The sequence below is a fragment of the Coregonus lavaretus genome, assembly GCF_964263955.1.
Source record: "Coregonus lavaretus genome assembly, chromosome: 32".
In the NCBI taxonomy this organism is placed as follows: domain Eukaryota; kingdom Metazoa; phylum Chordata; class Actinopteri; order Salmoniformes; family Salmonidae; genus Coregonus; species Coregonus lavaretus.
The window spans coordinates 36,690,731-36,712,801 of NC_140019.1; the positions used below are offsets into that span (position 1 = coordinate 36,690,731).

At 45.4% G+C, this 22,071-nt stretch overlaps 2 protein-coding genes across 2 annotated transcripts in view; both read left to right on the plus strand.

Annotated features, from left to right (window-relative positions):
* Positions 1-3,269, plus strand: part of LOC311107880 (mothers against decapentaplegic homolog 5-like) — a 29,367-nt gene extending 26,098 nt beyond the window's left edge. Inside the window, exons 7-9 of the mRNA XM_084150463.1 lie at positions 924-1,145; positions 2,043-2,299; positions 2,618-3,269. Of these exons, the coding sequence (XP_084006589.1) occupies positions 924-1,145; positions 2,043-2,299; positions 2,618-2,761 (623 nt within the window). The 3' untranslated portion in view covers positions 2,762-3,269. The remainder of the gene's footprint in view (positions 1-923; positions 1,146-2,042; positions 2,300-2,617) is intronic.
* Positions 3,270-5,295: 2,026 nt separating this feature from the next.
* LOC311107938 (E3 ubiquitin-protein ligase synoviolin-like) lies at positions 5,296-21,660 on the plus strand. The gene is made up of 16 exons (XM_084150559.1): positions 5,296-5,530; positions 10,159-10,310; positions 10,409-10,501; positions 10,832-10,984; positions 11,148-11,196; positions 14,616-14,719; positions 14,889-15,015; positions 18,093-18,192; positions 18,382-18,447; positions 18,614-18,730; positions 18,933-19,093; positions 19,301-19,450; positions 19,740-19,877; positions 20,083-20,266; positions 20,362-20,465; positions 20,618-21,660. The coding sequence occupies exons 2-16, from the start codon at positions 10,179-10,181 to the stop codon at positions 20,812-20,814; spliced, it is 1,875 nt and encodes a 624-aa protein (XP_084006685.1). The 5' UTR covers positions 5,296-5,530; positions 10,159-10,178; the 3' UTR covers positions 20,815-21,660.
* Positions 21,661-22,071: the final 411 nt, after the last annotated feature.

Here is a 22,071-nt window from a genome sequence, read left to right on the forward strand (position 1 = left end):
AAAATACATCAAGATATTAAAATATCTGAGTCTGATCTTCACACTGTTTTATCCATATACATTCATAAGGCACTTTACACAGTTAGACTAGACAGTGTAAAGGATCGTGACATGTTATATCACAAAAGGAGCGGAGCTCAACATTCTACGTACCGTCTTCGCCATAATCATAAATGAAAGGGAACTCAAATAGGGCGACAACGGTGTACTTGGACACCAGACCAATGGCCGCTTTATACCAGGAGAGAACCATGCACACGAGCCTTGAATAGAGGCATAACATATTTTGTTACTTATTCTCTTTAGAATGAGAATATCATATTTTGACCAACTTCATACAAATACATGCAGGTGTGAACAGCTCCAGCTACATTAGCCTTCGTCGTTTCGGTCGCGTTAGCCATCTAACGTGTTGCTATTCTCATACGTTTCCTAATCACAAACTTTAGCGTCCAGGGGGTACGCACGCTCTACCACTAAGGGACAGTTTAGACGGTCTCGTTTTCCAATTTTGTTTTAGTAGCGTGAATCGTTCCTGTTCACATCGAGGTGGAAAAGCTGAATAATTGAAGGAGTGAATCCGAGCCTCACGCTTATCACCTGTGGAAGGCTGGGCTCCCAGCGAGACGCTGATTTAATTGGGCTCGTCAGGCGTGATTACGCAAGAGTGCGACTCTCCATAGTATGTTGTGCCGAAGTTGACTGAAAGGGAACTATGGGCACTACAAATGCACAACACCATTCATGAATTGAACAAAATTAAATTGTACATTTTCAAGATTACGGCATCCATTTTCCTTTAGAACATAGAAGGATCCCTGTAGATGTGGAGAATGAGGAACCTAGCCACTGGTGCAGTATTGTGTTCTATGAGTTGAACAACCTCCTCTCATCCATCTCTCCTCTCCACCTTCTCCCTGTAGATGTGCAGCCAGTGGAGTATGAGGAACCTAGCCACTGGTGCAGTATTGTGTACTATGAGTTGAACAACAGAGTGGGTGAGGCCTACCATGCCTCTTCTACCAGCGTCCTGGTGGACGGCTTCACCGACCCCTCCAACAACAAGAATCGCTTCTGCCTGGGGTTGCTCTCCAACGTCAACCGCAACTCAACCATAGAGAACACACGCCGCCACATCGGCAAAGGTGAGCATAAACACTCATGGTGCCACATCGGCAAAGGTGAGCAGGGCAACACATTGAGATTCATAGATTAGTTGATGAGGTCGTGAAAATGGAAATTAGATGAGGTTTAGAGAAAGTGTAGGGATCAGGGTTTACTGCACTGTTGGAGCTAGAAACACAAGCATTAGGGTTTACTGCACTGTTGGAGCTAAAAACACAAGCATTAGGGTTTACTGCACTGTTGGAGCTAGAAACACAAGCATTAGGGTTTACTGCACTGTTGGAGCTAGAAACACAAGCATTAGGGTTTACTGCACTGTTGGAGCTAGAAACACAAGCATTAGGGTTTACTGCACTGTTGGAGCTAGAAACACAAGCATTAGGGTTTACTGCACCGTTGGAGCTAGAAACACAAGCATTAGGGTTTACTGCACTGTTGGAGCTAAAAACACAAGCATTAGGGTTTACTGCACTGTTGGAGCTAGAAACACAAGCATTAGGGTTTACTGCACTGTTGGAGCTAAAAACACAAGCATTAGGGTTTACTGCACTGTTGGAGCTAAAAACACAAGCATTAGGGTTTACTGCACTGTTGGAGCTAGAAACACAAGCATTAGGGTTTACTGCACTGTTGGAGCTAAAAACACAAGCATTAGGGTTTACTCCACTGTTGGAGCTAAAAACACAAGCATTAGGGTTTACTGCACTGTTGGAGCTAGAAACACAAGCATTAGGGTTTACTGCACTGTTGGAGCTAGAAACACAAGCATTAGGGTTTACTGCACTGTTGGAGCTAGAAACACAAGCATTAGGGTTTACTGCACTGTTGGAGCTAAAAACACAAGCATTAGGGTTTACTGCACTGTTGGAGCTAAAAACACAAGCATTTCTCTCTCTGTCTCTGTCTCTCTCTCCCAGGGGTCCACCTGTACTATGTAGGAGGTGAGGTCTATGCAGAGTGTCTGAGCGACACCAGTATCTTCGTTCAGAGTCGTAACTGTAACTACCACCACGGTTTCCACCCCACCACGGTGTGTAAGATCCCTAGTGGCTGCAGTCTGAAGATCTTTAACAACCAGGAATTTGCACAGCTACTGGCCCAGTCTGTTAACCACGGCTTTGAGGCTGTCTACGAACTCACCAAGATGTGCACCATCCGCATGAGCTTTGTAAAGGTGATATACAGTTACATTTTGATTTGAACATTTGTTTTAGTTTCAGTACTATGTACAATTCACCGTTTTAAGATCTTGTCCATTGCTATATAAAAAAAAAAAAAAGTTGTGGAAATAACTGTTTTGAATTAACTTAATTTCATTGAAAGAGTAACTCTGCAATGTTGAGAATAATGTTAGGGCAGACCGTAGCAAAACACTGTGCAATGGAAAACTAGCATCTCTTATTGGGCAAGTTGTTTCACTCCTTTTCTGACCATGTACTTCCTTTGGTGAATATGACCCCTCACTCTCACACACACACACATCTATCTACAGGGCTGGGGAGCTGAGTATCACCGACAAGATGTCACCAGCACCCCCTGTTGGATAGAAGTGCACCTTCACGGCCCTCTGCAGTGGCTGGATAAAGTACTGACACAGATGGGCTCTCCTCTCAACCCCATCTCTTCAGTGTCCTAATGGTTGCCGACCACACTCTCAACCCCATCTCTTCAGTGTCCTAATGGTTGCCGACCACACTCTCAACCCCATCTCTTCAGTGTCCTAATGGTGGCCCCCCCAGACCAGACTCTCAACCCCATATCTTCAGTGTCCTAATGGTTGCCGACCACACTCTCAACCCCATCTCGTCAGTGTCCTAATGGTTGCCGACCACACTCTCAACCCCATCTCTTCAGTGTCCTAATGGTGGCCCCCCCAGACCAGACTCTCAACCCCATATCTTCAGTGTCCTAATGATGCCCCCCCCCCCCCTCCCAGACCAGACTCTCAACCCCATAATAATAATAAATAATATGCCATTTAGCAGACGCTTTTATCCAAAGCGACTAAGTCATGCGTGCATAGTTTTTTTTTGTGTATGGGTGGTCCCGGGGATCGAACCCACTACCTTGGCGTTACAAGCGCCATGCTCTACCAGCTGAGCTACAGAGGACCACCACCATCTCTTCAGTGTCCTAATGGTGCCCCCCCCCCCCCCCCCGACCAGACTCTCAACCCGATCTCTTCAGTGTCCTAATGGTGCCCCCCCAGATCAGACCGGTCAGGCTGGGAGGTTCTTTTACACTTCTTTTTTTTTTTTTTTTTTTTTTTGAATGTTTAATGTGCAAAAAGAGGTCTTAAAAGGCTGAAGTGTTTACACTATCTGGCTGCAGAAGGGATGTTGAACCCAGAGCAGCAGAATTAAAGAAAGAAAGAAATATACTGAGTCTACAAGCAGAAGATAGAAGTAAAACCTACAGAAGAATATTCAGAGTAGGGCACAAAATAATGGACCAACTACTGCTCTGGGTCATCACTACCAACCATGTGCTTCTTCTATTGAGAGTTGTAGGACTGGAAAGCATGTACCTTTTTTAAAAAATATATATATATATATTTTGCATAAAAATGTTTCAAAATGTTGGTGAATGATTTTATCTTTCGATATGTTTTAGTTTTTAAAAGAAAATTATGAAATGTATATCACTACTACTACAAATGTACGACAGTCAAACTACTTGTAATTTTACTTTGAGAACTTTTTTCTTTCTTCCCATCTTGTTTTCTAATGCATAGATTATGTTTACTATTAGACTCAGATCTCATAATGTTTCCTTTTTAGAGTTTCTATCCCTAGGAAAAAAAAACTGTTACTGCCTTTTTAAATAAAGTATGTCTAACTGATAACTATGATATGGGGGATCCAGTAATGAATGCTTTGAACAGGTGACAAGCTAGAAACTTCTCATCAGATTAGAACTCTCATCAATAAAGTTATCAATGTCAACGATGGTTGTCGATTCTCTGTACATGCATTTTACATTTTAGTCATTTAGCAGACACTCTTATCCAGAGCGATTTACAGTTAGTGAGTGCATAAGTTTTTTCATACTGGCCCCCCGTGGGAAACGAACCCACAACCCTGACGTTGCAAGCGCCATGCTCTACCAACTGAGCTACATGGGGCAGTATATGTTCAAGTGACAGAATTACTTTCTGTATTCATTAACCATTTTGTGTCTTTTTTTGGATCTTGTGGAGGCAAGGTAAGTTTATGTGTAGGGTACAGTTAGTGGGGTTATTCTGATATGACAGGATCAACTTCATTAGCACAAAGTTAACTAGTAATGGGTAACACTGACTACATTTCATTCACCAGTTTTTTGTTTGTAAAACATTTTTTGTCCATACTTGTCTGTTGTCAGGACAACTTCTAGGGGAAAACAAGCATTGGTGTGTACTTTTTAGTTGCGATGCTGACATTTTAATGGTGCGGCACTAAAATTATTACGGTAAATAAAACCCATCATTTGATAGGCGGTAGTACGTGGTAGGAAATCAACTTGCCAGACCACCATTGTTGAAATATTGATCCCTGTTCAACTATTGGTCCGCGTTGGGTTGTTACCGCATGTCTACTAAAATATGGTCTTACTGTCACCAGGGCACAAATTTACATTTCCGTCATTTAGCATACGCTCTTATCCAGAGCGACTTACAGTTAGTGAGTGCATACATTATCTTTTTAATACTGGCCCCCCGTGGGAATCGAACCCACAACCCTGGCGTTGCAAACGCCATGCTCTACCAACTGAGCTACATCCCTGCCGGCCATTCCCTCCCCTACCCTGGACGACGCTGGGCCAATTGTGCGCCGCCCCATGGGACAGAGCCTGGATTCGAACCAGGATCTCTAGTGGCACAGCCACTATGCAGTGCCTTAGACCACTGCGCCACTCAAATCCAATGGCAAAATAAGCCGGGGTACGCCGGTGTGGAAACCAATGCGCTCCCATTGAGAACAGTCCGTTAGCTAACGGTAGCTAGCTATTAGTTACAACACTGACGGGAAAGTTGAGTTTGACGGTTTATATTGGAATGCTACGTCAGTTAGCTTGCTATCCAATTGCTTTTCTTCGTTTAACAGTTGACAAACGGTTTCCACCGAATGCATATTTCCTTGAATCGCTTGTTAGTTCGCTAGTTTGAATTTCCCCGGAAGTGAGGTGGCCACTTGGAGCAGCAAGCCAAAGATAAACACGTATCAGAGCCTCAGGCGTCTTTGGGGCTGGGGTATACATGTTAGTAAAATAGACCGTGAAACGCTTGAAGAAGTAAAAAAAGTAATTGGTCGTAATATAGTTAGTTGAGGGACCTGATACATGTTGTAATCATACTGAACGCCCCAATCAAGGCGTTGGAACAAGCTCAGCAAGTGCATTCCGTGACGAAAACGACATCGAATCCGTGAGTAGCTAACGTTAGCTAGCTATCTGGCTGTCCATATTAGTTTCGCACTGCAGTGACATTACTGTACAGCTAACTACTAAGATAGCTGGCTATTCAGAGAAAGAGCAGCCTAGCTAGCAATCTCTCCCAGCCCAGATTAGCTAACACATCCCCTCAACTATAATCGTGCATTGTTAGCTAGCTAACTAGCTAGGTATTAGCTTTGTGTGGCTGAGTTGAATAGGATGTTAGCATAATGTCAAACTAAGCAAGCTGTCTTGTTAGCTATCTTGTTATTAACTTGCCATCCGATACATCTACCTAGCTTGATAGATTACATGTGGCATTTCAACAATGCAGTTTTAGTTTGGACGAAATGAAGGCTTGATTAAATTGAATGAAGATGTCAATCTACACTGAACAAAAATGTAAACGCAACATGTAAAGTGTTGGTTTCATGAGCAAAAATAAAAGATCCCAGACATTTTTCATACACACAAAAAGCTTATTTCTATGAAATGTTGTGCTCTAATTTGTTTACATCCCTGTTAGTGAGCATGTATCCTATGCCAAGATAATCTATCCACCTGACAGGTGTGGCATATCAAAAAGCTGATTAAACAGCATGATCATTACACAGGTGCACCTTGTGCTGGGGACAATAAACGGCCACTCTAAAATGTGCAGTTTTTTCACACAACACAATGGCACAGATGTCTCAAGTTTTGAGGGTGCGTTCAATTGGCATGCTGAGTTCAGGAATGTCCACCAGAGCTGTTGCCAGAGAATTTGAATGTTAATGTCTCTACCATAAGCCGCCTCCAACGTTGTTTTAGAAAATTTGCAGTACGTCCAACCGGCCTCACAACAGCAGGCCATGTGTATGGTGTCGTGTGGGCGAGCGGTTTGCTGTTGTGAACTGAGTGCTCCATGGTGGTGGTGGGGTTAGTATGGGCAGGCATAAGCTACGGAAAAACGAACACAACTGCATTTTATCGATGGCAATTTGAAATGCACAGATACCGTGACGATCCTGAGGCCATTGTTGTGCCGTTCATCTGCCGCCATCACCTCATGTTTCAGCATGATAATGCACAGCCCCATGTCGCAAGGATCTGTACACAATTCCTGGAAGCTGAAAATGTCCCAGTTCTTCCATGGCCTGCATACTCACCAGACATGTCCCCCATTGAGCATGTTTGGGATGCTCTGGATCGATTTGAACGACAGCGTGTTCCAGTTCCCGCCAATATCCAGCAGCTTCGCACAGCCATTGAAGAGGAGTGGGACAACATTCCACAGGCCACAATCAACAGCCTGATCAACTCTATGCGAATGAGATGTCACGCTGCATGAGGCAAATGGTGACACTAGATATTAACTGGTTTTCTGATCCATGCCTACCTTTTTTTTATTTCAATTGAGTTATTGACTTATATGAACTAACTCAGTAAAATCTTTGAAATTGTAGAATGTTGCGTTTTATATTTTTGTTTAGTATAGTTCAAACATTGCTCTGTTTACACTTGCCCCTAGGCAGCTGTCAACATACATGTATTTATTCACTGGTTGTTACTTGTTAGCTAGCTAGTGAGGTATAAGGAAACAATTGGATACCTTCCAAATTATGAAATGACAAGGGCTGCTCTACATTCTGATTGCCTGACTGTGTTGTCCTGTCTTCCTACCACACAGCTGTAGATAGTGTCTGACTGTTGTCCTGTCTTCCTACCACACAGCTGTAGATAGTGTCTGACTGTTGCCCTGTCTTCCTACCACACAGCTGTAGATAGTGTCTGACTGTGTTGTCCTGTCTTCCTACCACACAGCTGTAGATAGTGTCTGACTGTTGTTGCCCTGTCTTCCTACCACACAGCTGTAGATAGTCTGACTGTTGTCCTGTCTTCCTACCACACAGCTGTAGATAGTCTGACTGTTGTCCTGTCTTCCTACCACACAGCTGTAGATAGTGTCTGACTGTTGCCCTGTCTTCCTACCACACAGCTGTAGATAGTGTCTGACTGTTGTTGTCCTGTCTTCCTACCACACAGCTGTAGATAGTCTGACTGTTGCCCTGTCTTCCTACCACACAGCTGTAGATAGTGTCTGACTGTTGTTGTCCTGTCTTCCTACCACACAGCTGTAGATAGTGTCTGACTGTTGTTGCCCTGTCTTCCTACCACACAGCTGTATATAGTGTCTGACTGTTGTTGCCCTGTCTTCCTACCACACAGCTGTAGATAGTGTCTGACTGTTGTCCTGTCTTCCTACCACACAGCTGTAGATAGTGTCTGACTGTTGTTGTCCTGTCTTCCTACCACACAGCTGTAGATAGTGTCTGACTGTTGTTGTCCTGTCTTCCTACCACACAGCTGTAGATAGTGTCTGACTGTTGTTGTCCTGTCTTCCTACCACACAGCTGTAGATAGTGTCTGACTGTTGTCCTGTCTTCCTACCACACAGCTGTAGATAGTGTCTGACTGTTGCCCTGTCTTCCTACCACACAGCTGTAGATAGTGTCTGACTGTTGTCCTGTCTTCCTACCACACAGCTGTAGATAGTGTCTGACTGTTGCCCTGTCTTCCTACCACACAGCTGTATATAGTGTCTGACTGTTGCCCTGTCTTCCTACCACACAGCTGTAGATAGTGTCTGACTGTTGTTGTCCTGTCTTCCTACCACACAGCTGTAGATAGTGTCTGACTGTTGTTGCCCTGTCTTCCTACCACACAGCTGTATATAGTGTCTGACTGTTGCCCTGTCTTCCTACCACACAGCTGTAGATAGTGTCTGACTGTTGCCCTGTCTTCCTACCACACAGCTGTAGATAGTGTCTGACTGTTGCCCTGTCTTCCTACCACACAGCTGTATATAGTGTCTGACTGTTGCCCTGTCTTCCTACCACACAGCTGTAGATAGTGTCTGACTGTTGTTGTCCTGTCTTCCTACCACACAGCTGTAGATAGTGTCTGACTGTTGTTGCCCTGTCTTCCTACCACACAGCTGTATATAGTGTCTGACTGTTGCCCTGTCTTCCTACCACACAGCTGTAGATAGTGTCTGACTGTTGTCCTGTCTTCCTACCACACAGCTGTAGAGAGTCTGACTGTTGTCCTGTCTTCCTACCACACAGCTGTAGATAGTGTCTGACTGTTGTTGTCCTGTCTTCCTACCACACAGCTGTAGATAGTGTCTGACTGTTGCCCTGTCTTCCTACCACACAGCTGTAGATAGTGTCTGACTGTTGTTGTCCTGTCTTCCTACCACACAGCTGTAGATAGTGTCTGACTGTTGTCCTGTCTTCCTACCACACAGCTGTAGATAGTGTCTGACTGTTGTCCTGTCTTCCTACCACACAGTTGTAGATAGTGTCTGACTGTTGTCCTGTCTTCCTACCACACAGCTGTAGATAGTGTCTGACTGTTGTTGCCCTGTCTTCCTACCACACAGCTGTAGATAGTCTGACTGTTGTCCTGTCTTCCTACCACACAGCTGTATATAGTGTCTGACTGTTGCCATGTCTTCCTACCACACAGCTGTAGATAGTGTCTGACTGTTGCCCTGTCTTCCTACCACACAGCTGTAGATAGTGTCTGACTGTTGTCCTGTCTTCCTACCACACAGCTGTAGATAGTGTCTGACTGTTGTTGCCCTGTCTTCCTACCACACAGCTGTAGATAGTGTCTGACTGTTGTCCTGTCTTCCTACCACACAGTTGTAGATAGTGTCTGACTGTTGTCCTGTCTTCCTACCACACAGCTGTAGAGAGTCTGACTGTTGCCCTGTCTTCCTACCACACAGTTGTAGATAGTGTCTGACTGTTGTCCTGTCTTCCTACCACACAGCTGTAGAGAGTCTGACTGTTGCCCTGTCTTCCTACCACACAGCTGTAGATAGTGTCTGACTGTTGTCCTGTCTTCCTACCACACAGCTGTAGATAGTGTCTGACTGTTGCCCTGTCTTCCTACCACACAGCTGTAGATAGTGTCTGACTGTTGTTGCCCTGTCTTCCTACCACACAGCTGTAGATAGTGTCTGACTGTTGTCCTGTCTTCCTACCACACAGCTGTAGAGAGTGTCTGACTGTTGTCCTGTCTTCCTACCACACAGCTGTAGATAGTGTCTGACTGTTGTCCTGTCTTCCTACCACACAGCTGTAGATAGTGTCTGACTGTTGTTGCCCTGTCTTCCTACCACACAGCTGTATATAGTGTCTGACTGTTGTCCTGTCTTCCTACCACACAGCTGTAGATAGTGTCTGACTGTTGTCCTGTCTTCCTACCACACAGCTGTAGATAGTGTCTGACTGTTGCCCTGTCTTCCTACCACACAGCTGTAGATAGTGTCTGACTGTTGTCCTGTCTTCCTACCACACAGCTGTAGATAGTGTCTGACTGTGTTGTCCTGTCTTCCTACCACACAGCTGTAGATAGTGTCTGACTGTTGTCCTGTCTTCCTACCACACAGCTGTAGATAGTGTCTGACTGTTGTCCTGTCTTCCTACCACACAGCTGTAGATAGTGTCTGACTGTTGCCCTGTCTTCCTACCACACAGCTGTAGATAGTGTCTGACTGTTGTTGCCCTGTCTTCCTACCACACAGCTGTAGATAGTGTCTGACTGTTGTCCTGTCTTCCTACCACACAGCTGTAGATACTGCCTGCACCATGGTGCGTGCGGCCCTGGTGACTGCCACCAGTCTGGCTCTGACTGGCGCAGTGGTTGGCCACGCCTACTTCCTGAAACACCAGTTCTACCCCACTGTGGTCTACCTGACCAAAAGCAGCCCCAGTATAGCGGTGAGTACACACCGTTCTCTACATTCCCCTTTCACATGTTTATCAGATGTGTGGTCTGTAACGTGGCTTTCCCTCCTCTCCTCTCCTCTCTGCGGCAGGTGTTGTACATCCAGGCCTTTGTGCTGGTGTTCCTGTTGGGAAAGTTCATGCGTAAAGTCTTCTTCGGACAGCTGAGAGCTGCAGAGATGGAGGTGTGGACCAACGATGTGTTATTTCAGCGTTTTGTTTACTTCCTGTTTGGTTTACTAGAGTACCAGATCTGTATTGCTTGACAACTGGCGCTGGACTTCTATGTAATGCTGTTGTTGCTTAGGCCTGTGATGCAACCATTATACCATATTCACACTGCTGAGCTGAGCCAAGCTGTACTGCGTTGTCTTGGTTACACATCCACCATATTTGTTAGACTCATGCTGGAAAGGAACATTTTGAAAAGAAAATATCAAAGCCAGTACAGGTTGGGTAAGTATGATTTAAGTGTAAAAAGTTTATAACTAATATTCAACTTGCTCTTCCTTCAGCATCTGATCGAGCGGTCCTGGTATGCTGTCACAGAGACGTGTCTGGCCTTCACAGTGTTCAGAGATGACTTCTCTCCCCGCTTCGTAGCACTCTTCACCCTGCTGCTCTTCATCAAGTGCTTCCACTGGCTGGCCGAGGACAGGGTGGACTTTGTGAGAGGCTATTACATGGCTGTTACATTTCTATAGATATTTCACATAGTTAAGACATTTTAGTTACTATACAACAAGCATGTTTACCATCTAGAAAGTGGCAGTGAATGGGAAAGGAAAGCAAGTGTCTGTCCTTATGGTATTTTTCCACCTTCTCACTCAGATGGAGCGAAGTCCTAATATATCCTGGGTCTTCCACTTCAGAGTGTTATGTGAGTATGGGTTATACACCGCTCAAAAAAAATAAAGGGAACACTTAAACAACACAATGTAACTCCAAGTCAATCACACTTCTGTGAAATCAAACTGTCCACTTAGGAAGCAACACTGATTGACAATAAATTTCACATGCTGTTGTGCAAATGGAATAGACAACAGGTGGAAATTATAGGCAATTAGCAAGACACCCCCAATAAAGGACTGGTTCTGCAGGTGGTGACCACAGACCACTTCTCAGTTCCTATGCTTCCTGGCTGATGTTTTGGTCACTTTTGAATGCTGGCGGTGCTTTCACTCTAGTGGTAGCATGAGACGGAGTCTACAACCCACACAAGTGGCTCAGGTAGTGCAGCTCATCCAGGATGGCACATCAATGCGAGCTGTGGCAAGAAGGTTTGCTGTGTCTGTCAGCGTAGTGTCCAGAGCATGGAGGCACTACCAGGAGACAGGCCAGTACATCAGGAGACGTGGAGGAGGCCGTAGGAGGCCAACAACCCAGCAGCAGGACCGCTACCTCAGCCTTTGTGCAAGGAGGAGCAGGAGGAGCACGGCCAGAGCCCTGCAAAATGACCTCCAGCAGGCCACAAATGTGCATGTGTCTGCTCAAACGGTCAGAAACAGACTCCATGAGGGTGGTATGAGGGCCCGACATCCACAGGTGGGGGTTGTGCTTACAGCCCAACACCGTGCAGGATGTTTGGCATTTGCCAGAGAACACCAAGATTGGCAAATTCGCCACTGGCGCCCTGTGCTCTTCACAGATGAAAGCAGGTTCACACTGAGCACGTGACAGAGTCTGGAGACGCCGTGGAGAACGTTCTGCTGCCTGCAACATCCTCCAGCATGACCGGTTTGGCGGTGGGTCAGTCATGGTGTGGGGTGGCATTTCTTTGGGGGGCCGCACAGCCCTCCATGTGCTCGCCAGAGGTAGCCTGACTGCCATTAGGTACCGAGATGAGATCCTCAGACCCCTTGTGAGACCATATGCTGGTGCGGTTGGCCCTGGGTTCCTCCTAATGCAAGACAATGCTAGACCTCATGTGGCTGGAGTGTGTCAGCAGTTCCTGCAAGAGGAAGGCATTGATGCTATGGACTGGCCCGCCCGTTCCCCAGACCTGAATCCAATTGAGCACATCTGGGACATCATGTCTCGCTCCATCCACCAACGCCACGTTGCACCACAGACTGTCCAGGAGTTGGCGGATGCTTTAGTCCAGGTCTGGGAGGAGATCCCTCAGGAGACCATCCGCCACCACATCAGGAGCATGCCCAGGCGTTGTAGGGAGGTCATACAGGCACGTGGAGGCCACACACACTACTGAGCCTCATTTTGACTTGTTTTAAGGACATCCATGGGTTGATAAATTTGATTTCCATTGATAATTTTTGTGTGATTTTGTTGTCAGCACATTCAACTATGTAAAGAAAAAAGTATTTAATAAGATTATTTAATTCATTCAGATCTAGGATGTGTTGTTTAAGTGTTCCCTTTATTTGTTTGAGCAGTGTATATTTTTAAGCTGTTAAAGGCCCACTCAGTGATATACAATATCTTGTCATGGGCCCTTCAGTGGTATATATTTACATTACAGTATGGGTTATAGAGTATTTTAAAAGACCCTACAGTGTATATCAGTACTGTAATCGTGTTACTGATTTAGTCACATACACTACCAGTCAAAAGTTTGGACACACCTACTCATTCAAGGGTTTTCCTTTATTTTTACTATTTTTTACATTGTAGAATAATAGTGAAGACATCAAAACTATGAAATAACAGTAGTAACCAAAAAAGTCTTAAACAAATCAAAATATATTTTATATTTGACATTCTTCAAATAGCCACCCTTTGCCTTGATGACAGCTTTGCGCACTCTTGGCATTCTCTCAACCAGCTTCATGAGGTAGTCACCTGGAATGCATTTCAATTAACAGGTGTGCCTTCTTAAAAGTTAATTTGTGAATTGATTTCCTCCTTAATGCGTTTGAGCCAATCAGTTGTGTTGTGACAAGGTGGGGGGGGGTATACAGAAGATAGCCCTATTTGGTAAAAGAACAAGTCCATATTATGGTAAGAACAGCTCAAATAAGCAAAGAGAAACAACAGTCCATCATTACTTTAAGACATGAAGGTCAGTCAATACTGAACATTTCAAGAACTTTAAAGTGCTGTCGCAAAAACCATCAAGTGCTATGATGGAACTGGCTCTCATGAGGACCGCCACAGGAATGGAAGACCCAGAGGTACCTCTGCTGCAGAGGATAAGAACATTAGAGTTACCAGCGTCAGAAATTGCAGCCCAAATAAATGATTCACAGAGTTCAAGTCACAGACACATCTCAACATCAGCTGTTCAGCGGAGACTGCGTGAATCAGGCCTTCATGGTCGAATTGCTGCAAAGAAACCACTACTAAAGGACACCAATAAGAAGAAGAGACCTGCTTGGGCCAAGAAACACGAGCAATGGACATTAGACCGGTGGAAATTTGTGCTTTGGTCTAGAGTCCAAATGTGAGGTTTTTGGTTCCAACCGCGTGTCTTTGTGAGACGCAGAGTAGGTGAACGGATGATCTCCGCATGTGTGGTTCCCACCGTGAAGCATGGAGGAGGTGTGATGGTGTGGGGGTGCTTTGCTGGTGACACTGTCTGTGATTTATTTAGAATTCAAGGGACACTTAACCAGCATGGCTACCACAGCATTCTGCAGCGATACGCCATCCCATCTGGTTTGGGCTTAGTGGGACTATCATTTGTTTTTCAACAGGACAATGACCCAACCCACCTCCAGGCTGTGTAAGGGTTATTTTACCAATAAGGAGAGTGATGGAGTGCTGCATCAGATGACCTGGCCTCCACAATCCCCCGACCTCAACCCAATTAAAAAAAGATGGTTAGGGATGAGTCGGACGGCAGGGTGAAGGAAAAGCAGCCAACAAGTGCTCAGCATATGTGGGAACACCTTCAAGACTGTTGGAAAAGCATTCCAGGTGAAGCTGGTTGAGAGAATGCCAAGAGTGTGCAAAGCTGTCATCAAGGCAAAGGGTAGCTATTTGATTTGTTTAATACTTTTTTGGTTACTGCATGATTCCATATGTTATTTCATAGTTTTAATGTCTTCACTATTATACAATGTAGAAAATAGTAAAAATAAATAACCTTTTGAATGAGTCCTAACTATTTACTTGTACTGTGTGTGAAACTGGTGTTTCTTAAATTAAAGCTATATGCAAATATATCAGACTGGTGCACCTGGTGCACACCAGTAAAACGAAACATCGACCTTGTAGCTTGATAACGCAACTGGCATATCTGGCCAAGAACCTCTAGACCTTTACTAGTGTGTTTAGTCAAAATGACTGGTAGGCGTGAACAGATGATCTAAAATCATTGCGTCTCTCTCTCTCTCATAGCTCTGATGGTGTTGCTGGGAGTTCTGGACTTCCTGTTCGTCAACCATGCCTGTCACAGTATCATCACACGGGGGGCCTCTGTCCAACTGGTCTTTGGATTTGAGGTTCGTAAAACTATACATTTGTGATTTTTTTTTTTTTAATCTGTCATGTGACACTTTATTCCTATATACCTGCCACATTGTTTGGAAGTAATCTATTGTCTTGATGAATCAAAGCAGTTGGTTATGCTTCAGTACACCTCCTCTAAGTAATAACACTGTTGTTGTTTAGTACGCCATCCTGATGACGATGGTGCTCACCGCCTTCATCAAATACACCCTCCACACGGTCCACCTCCAGAGTGACAGCCCCTGGGACAACAAAGCAGTCTACATGCTGTACACTGAGCTCTTCACTGGTAGGATACCTTTATCACTAAAGATCCTCTTTACACTGAGCTCTTCACTGGTATGATACCTTTATCACTAAAGATCCTCTTTACACTGAGCTCTTCACTGGTATGATACCTTTATCACTAAAGATCCTCTTTACACTGAGCTCTTCACTGGTATGATACCTTTATCACTAAAGATCCTCTTTACACTGAGCTCTTCACTGGTATACCTTTATCACTAAAGATACTCTACACTGGTATGATACCTTTATCACTAAAGATCCTCTTTACACTGAGCTCTTCACTGGTATACCTTTATCACTAAAGATACTCTACACTTGCTGTACAACTTTAAAGGTCCAGTTTCTTGGATCCACATTAAGCCACATTTCTTAGCATGCTCAATGAACATGCTTTTCATTCCAGGACTAGGGTTGTTTTGGGTCCAGGAAACTGGTCCTGTGTGTGTGTGTGTGTGTGTGTGTGTGTGTGTGTGTGTGTGTGTGTGTGTGTGTGTGTATACAGCTCTAGAAAAAATTAAGAGACCACTGCAAAATTATCAGTTTCTCTGGTTTTACTATTTATAGGTATGTGTTTGGGTAACAATAACATGTTTTTTTTTATTCTATAAACTACTGACATTTCTCCCAAATTCCAAATAAAATATTGTCATTTAGATCACAAAAAAGATGCAGTGTTGTCAGACCTCGAATAATGCAAAGAAAATAAGTTCATGTTCATTTTTAAACAACACAATAGTAATGTTTTAACTTTAGGAAGAGTTCAGAAATCAATATTTGGTGGAATAACCCTGATTTTCAATCACAGCTTTCATGCATCTTGGCATGCTCTCCACCAGTCTTTCACATTGATGTTGGGTGACTTTATGCCACTCCTGGCGCAAAAATTCAAGCAGCTCGGCTTTAATTGATGGCTTGTGACCATCCATCTTCCTCTTGATCACATTCCAGAAGTTTTCAATGGGGTTCAGGTCTGGAGATTGGGCTGGCCATGACATGGTCTTTATCTGGTGGTCCTCCATCCACACCTTGATTGACCTGGCTGTGTGGCATGGCGCATTGTCCTGATGGAAAAAACAATTATTAGAGTTGGGGAACAATGTCAGAGCAAAAGGAAGCAAGTTTTCTTCCAGGACAACCTTGTACGTGGCTTGATTCATGCGTCCTTCACAAAGACACATCTGCCCGATTCCAGCCTTGCTGAAGCACCCCCAGATCATCACCGATCCTCCACCAAATTTCACAGTGGGTGCGAGACACTGTGGCTTGTAGGCCTCTCCAGGTCTCTGTCTAACCATTAGACGACCAGGTGTTGGGCAAAGCTGAAAATTGGACTCATCCATTAAAATGATAGACTGATCATGTCTTTGTCAGTGGGCAAACGTACAAAATCAGCAGGGGATCAAATACTTTTTTTCCCTCACTGTATGTGTGTGCGTGTATATATGTGTGTATATGCTCAAAAAAATAAAGGGAACACTAGAATAACATCTGATGAATGAAATAATCGTATTAAATATTTTTCCTTTACATAGTTGAGTGTGTTGACAACAAAATCACACAAAAACTATCAATGGAAATCAAATGTATCAACCCATGGTGGTCTGGATTTGGAGTTGCCCTCAAAATTAAAGTGGAAAACCACACTACAGGCTGATCCAACTTTGATGTAATGTCCTTAAAACAAGTCAATATTAGGCTCAGTAGTGTGTGTGGCCTCCACGTGCCTGTATGACCTCCCTACAACGCCTGGGCATGCTCCTGATGAGGTGGCGGATGGTCTCCTGAGGGATCTCCTCCCAGACCTGGACTAAAGCATCCGCCAACTCCTGCACAGTCTGTGGTGGATGGAGCGAGACATGATGTCCCAGATGTGCTCAATTGGATTCAGGTCTGGGGAACGGGCGGGCCAGTCCATAGCATCAATGCCTTCCTCTTGCAGGAACTGCTGACACACTCCAGCCACATGAGGTCTAGCATTGTCTTGCATTAGGAGGAACCCAGGGCCAACCGCACCAGCATATGGTCTCACAAGGGGTCTGAGGATCTCATCTCGGTACCTAATGGCAGTCAGGCTACCTCTGGCGAGCACATGGAGGGCTGTGCGACCCCCTAAAGAAATTCCACCCCACACCATGACTGACCCACCGCCAAACCGGTCATGCTGGAGGATGTTGCAGGCAGCAGAACGTTCTCCACGGCGTCTCCATACTCTGTCACGTGCTCAGTGTGAACCTGCTTTCATCTGTGAAGAGCACAGGGTGCCAGTGGCGAATTTGCCAATCTTGGTGTTCTCTGGCAAATGCCAAACGTCCTGCACGGTGTTGGGCTGTAAGCACAACCCCCACCTGTGGACATCGGGCCCTCATACCACCCTCATGTAGTCTGTTTCTGACCGTTTGAGCAGACACATGCACATTTGTGGCCTGCTGGAGGTCATTTTGCAGGGTTCTGGCAGTGCTCCTCCTGCTCCTTCTTGCACAAAGGCGGAGGTAGCAGTCCTGCTGCTGGGTTGTTGCCCTCCTACGGCCTCCTCCACGTCTCCTGATGTACTGGCCTGTCTCCTGGTAGCGCCTCCATGCTCTGGACACTACGCTGACAGACACGGCAAACCTTCTTGCCACAGCTCGCATTGATGTGCCATCCTGGATGAGCTGCACTACCTGAGCCACTTGTGTGGGTTGTAGACTCCGTCTCATGCTACCACTAGAGTGAAAGCACCGCCAGCATTCAAAAGTGACCAAAACATCAGCCAGGAAGCATAGGAACTGAGAAGTGGTCTGTGGTCACCACCTGCAGAACCACTTCTTTATTGGGGGTGTCTTGCTAATTGCCTATAATTTCCACCTGTTGTCTATTCCATTTGCACAACAGCATGTGAAATTTATTGTCAATCAGTGTTGCTTCCTAAGTGGACAGTTTGATTTCACAGAAGTGTGATTGACTTGGAGTTACATTGTGTTGTTTAAGTGTTCCCTTTTATTTTTTTGAGCTGTGTGTGTGTGTGTATATATATATATATAATAATTTTTTTAAGTGGGATGTTTAAGACATTAACATCTCCCCACTCTTCCCTCCCAGGTTTCATCAAGGTCCTTCTGTATATGGCGTTCATGACCATCATGATAAAGGTGCACACCTTCCCCCTATTCGCCATCCGGCCCATGTACCTGGCTATGAGGTGAGCAACACAGCTACTCTGAACCCTAGAATAAAGATACCACTCTAAATTATTGGACCTAGAACCCAGGACTCTCTGAAGACTCCATATGTTATCCGGCCAACAGATTGTCTTCTCTATTGTTTAGTTGTTATTAGAGGCAGATTTAACCATTAGAACACTTGCATTTCTGGATTTTGTTCTTTTTAGGCAGTTCAAGAAAGCTGTAACGGATGCAGTAATGTCCCGGCGAGCCATCCGCAACATGAATACACTGTGAGTGTGCAATGCATCCGTTTCTTGGTTATTTTGTGTATCCACAATTTTAAAAAATTAAAATAAATCGTTCCTCTTACCATATTCATCATTTAGGATGGAAAAACATTGACTAAACGTCAGTGGACTAGTCAATGTCCGATGAACTCTATTTGTATCTCTGCAGTTACCCAGATGCCACCCCTGAAGATCTGCTGGCTTCAGATAATGTGTGTATCATCTGTCGTGAAGAGATGGTGACTGGAGCCAAGAAACTTCCCTGCAACCATATCTTCCACTCAAGGTATTTTATGGGTACATCTACGCTATACTTATTTTAGACAGAACGGTATCAGAAAGTAGAAAATAAGATTTTTTCTGTTTTTAAATATTTGACTAGGCATTTTTGTCCCATTTATTGTTTGGGCTGATCCTGTTGGTTTTCTGCTGTTTAAGTCACCAACTCGGTGTAGCTAACTAACCTTTTCCTACATTTTGTATCCCAGTTGCCTTCGCTCCTGGTTCCAGAGACAGCAGACGTGTCCTACATGTCGTATGGATGTCCTCCGGGCCTCTAACCCCAACCAGCCCCCCGCCCCAGCCCCTGCCCAGCCCCCTGCTCCAGCAGCACCAGCCAACGCCCCTGTCCCTGGTCCACCTGGGAACGGTGGGTAGCGCCACACGGAGCAACACGTCCATTGTCTAACGTCAAATATCGCAACGGCTCAATCTGCACTGATTAGTTAAACTGAAACGGGTTCAATATTTAGATATCTGATAGTAACCTAGTAATAGTTTCATGAAGTTACTAGATATAAACTGGGTTGACTCCCAAGCAGCTGACTGACATGCGTCTCCCTCTTGTCTCCTCTAGTTGGTCCTGGAATGATGCCCCACTTCCCCCCAGGGCTGTTTCCTTTCTGGGGCCCCTTCCCTGGAGCGGCCCCCCCTGCTGGTGCTCCTGGCGCCCCAGGGGCCACAGACGCCCCTCAGGCCACAGAAGCAGCTCAGACTCAGGGAGCTGGTGAGTCTCATTTCTACTCTCTGGTACTTAAGACTGACATTTTGACAGATGCCTGTCTTTTCTGAATGGGAGGGTAGACGCAGACCAATCTCCACATTCTATATAGCCAATTAAAGTGGTCGTTTCCCTGACCTAGATGACGAAATGGCACGTTCAATAGAGATTCTCAATTGAGCATGCTTTTTGGTCCAGGAGTATGTTTCCTCTGGGTCTGGGAGATCAGCTCTGAAGTGTCTGTCCTAACATTCTGTGAACATTTGAAGTCATAATTTCTCCTTGTGTGAATCAGGCACCAGTCAGTCCGCTGGGGCCAGTACAGTCGGTGCTGCTCCAGGAGGCCCTATGCCTGGGTTCCCCTTCTCCTCCTTCCCACCCCCACTGTTCCCCTCAGCTCCGTGGCTGACTATGCCACCACCTCCACCGTTTGGTAAGACCTGGAGTCATTCCCACTTACTCCTTCACATAAAATAGTACTGTAGATGGGCCACCATTTTTCAACATTTCTAGCAACAGTTCAGTTCTTATTTACCCTGTTGCCTATGGAGGGCTGTTGCTGAGGGCTGAGATGTTCACAAATCTGTATTAAGGCTGGAATCTTGAATAACCTTGTTACCCTGTGTGCTCCGTCTTAGTGTCAGCCATGCCCCCTCCTCCCCCGGCCCTGTCCACCATGTCAGAGGCTGAGCTGACGGAGCTGGAGCAGGAGGGCCGTAGGGGCCTGGAGGCCAGACTGCAGTGTCTCCACAACATCCACACTCTACTGGACGCTGCCATGCTCAACATCCACCATTACCTCACTACCGTCGCCACACTCACGTACTGAATGCCTTGTTTCATTTTTATGTGGGAAAACCACATCTTTCTTTTATTGTTTAAACATGTGATAATCATACTACTCCTTTCCTCCTCAGTCCTCCTCGGTCAGAAACCAGCAGCTCTGCTGGCGAGGCCAGTGGATCATCTCCTCCCTCCGCTAGTGCAGAAACCCAGGAGAATGACTGTCAGAGCAGTACAGGTGAGTCTTCCTATTGACTAACTGACATTGTGAAGTGAACCAGAATCATTCAGTTAGGAATCCGGACTAGCCGTTAGTGGGATTTTGAAGCGGCATGTTTTATACCGTAGACGCATTTCCTTTCTCACTTTTGTTTCTGTCCCTCTCTCCAGCCGCTGAAGCTGAACCTGAAGCTGAAGCTGTGAACGGGGCCACAGGTTTCTCCCAGCCAGACTCTACCACGTTGGGCGACAGTGAAGACCAGGGGGATGGAGAAGAAGTCGGGGGAGACGGAGAGCCCAACCCTTCGGAGCTGAGGCGCCGTCGTCTCCGCAAACTCGAGACTACACCCCCTCCTCCTGACCACTGATACATGCCCACTGATGCATTCTGGGAACTGACTTATCGATCAATGCATTATTATTGATTACCAATCAATAATAGCTGTATTTTATGTATCTTTCCCCTTCCTGGCTCTGTGTTCTGTTTAAACTCAGAGAGAGGAAGGAGGAACATGTTGTTCCTGTTGTTCCACAACCTTTTTTGTTGTTGTTGTTGGAACACATAAAAGCAAGATATTTTCTTTTTCTACTGCCTGACATCTTATGATCCATATGCAGGTGTTTTGTTTCCCCCCTCTTCACCAATACTGAGGAGTGATATTCAAACACACAGACCTGACCTGACTTCTTCAAATACAGACCTGACTTCTTCAAATACAGACCTGACCTGACTTCTTCAAATACAGACCTGACCTGACTTCTTGGTCAGTGACAACAAAGTGGAGTGTTCTAAATCTCAGGTCACCGGTTCCTCTCCTTCTACCATGGAGTTGATCCAACTGAGGTTGCTTTCTCTTCTTCTCCTCCTGCTTGTCAGACCGTGTTACAGGGAGGTCTGACCCATCCAGTTAAAGGACGCCATGTTAAATTGCAGTCTGGCTTTGTCTGAAATGGCTCCCTATATAGTGCACAGGTCTCTGGTCAAGTAGTGCACTAGCTAGGGAATAGGGTGTAGCCATAGTATCCCGAGTGATGGACAACGTTATACCTTTTCTTTTTGTAATTTCTTTCCCTAATTTCTGGCATATCAAGATTTTTCTGTGGGCGGGTGTATTATAACTGAATAGGAAAGTGGGTTGATTTAACCTGTACATACTGTAAAAAGTTTTAATAGGATGATCTGTACATACTGCAGAATAAACCATTGAAATGAAGGTCTCGGGTCACGTCTTTGTTGGGATAATAATAATAATATGCCATTTAGCAGACGCTTTTATCCAAAGCGACTTACAGTCATGCGTGCATACATTTTTTTTTGTGTATGGGTGGTCCCGGGGATCGAACCCACTACCTTGGCGTTACAAGCGCCGTGCTCTACCAGCTGAGCTACAGAGGACCACTGGGATGTACTACATGGATGGGTTCTCTATCATGAGCTGAATATTCATCGCTGCTATCTAGGAAGGACAGACCAACACGAGCTGTACTCGGCTGGTGGCAAACCTATCGCCTCCGTGTTGACATTAACTATAGTGGTAGTGTAGGGGCTTCGGGTGAAGAAGCCGGATGTGGAGGTACTGACTGGCGTGGTTGTGAGGCCGGTTGGACGTACTGCCAAATTCTCT

What these genes read in the sequence shown, in the direction of transcription:
- LOC311107938 (XM_084150559.1), top strand. Translation starts at nt 10,179, where the DNA reads ATGGTGCGTGCGGCCCTGGTGACTGCCACCAGTCTGGCTCTGACTGGC. An exon ending in AACTGGTCTTTGGATTTGAG is followed by an intron (nt 14,720 to 14,888) that starts GTTCGTAAAACT and finishes GTTGTTGTTTAG; the next exon opens with TACGCCATCCTGATGACGAT. An exon ending in GTACACTGAGCTCTTCACTG is followed by an intron (nt 15,016 to 18,092) that starts GTAGGATACCTT and finishes CTTCCCTCCCAG; the next exon opens with GTTTCATCAAGGTCCTTCTG.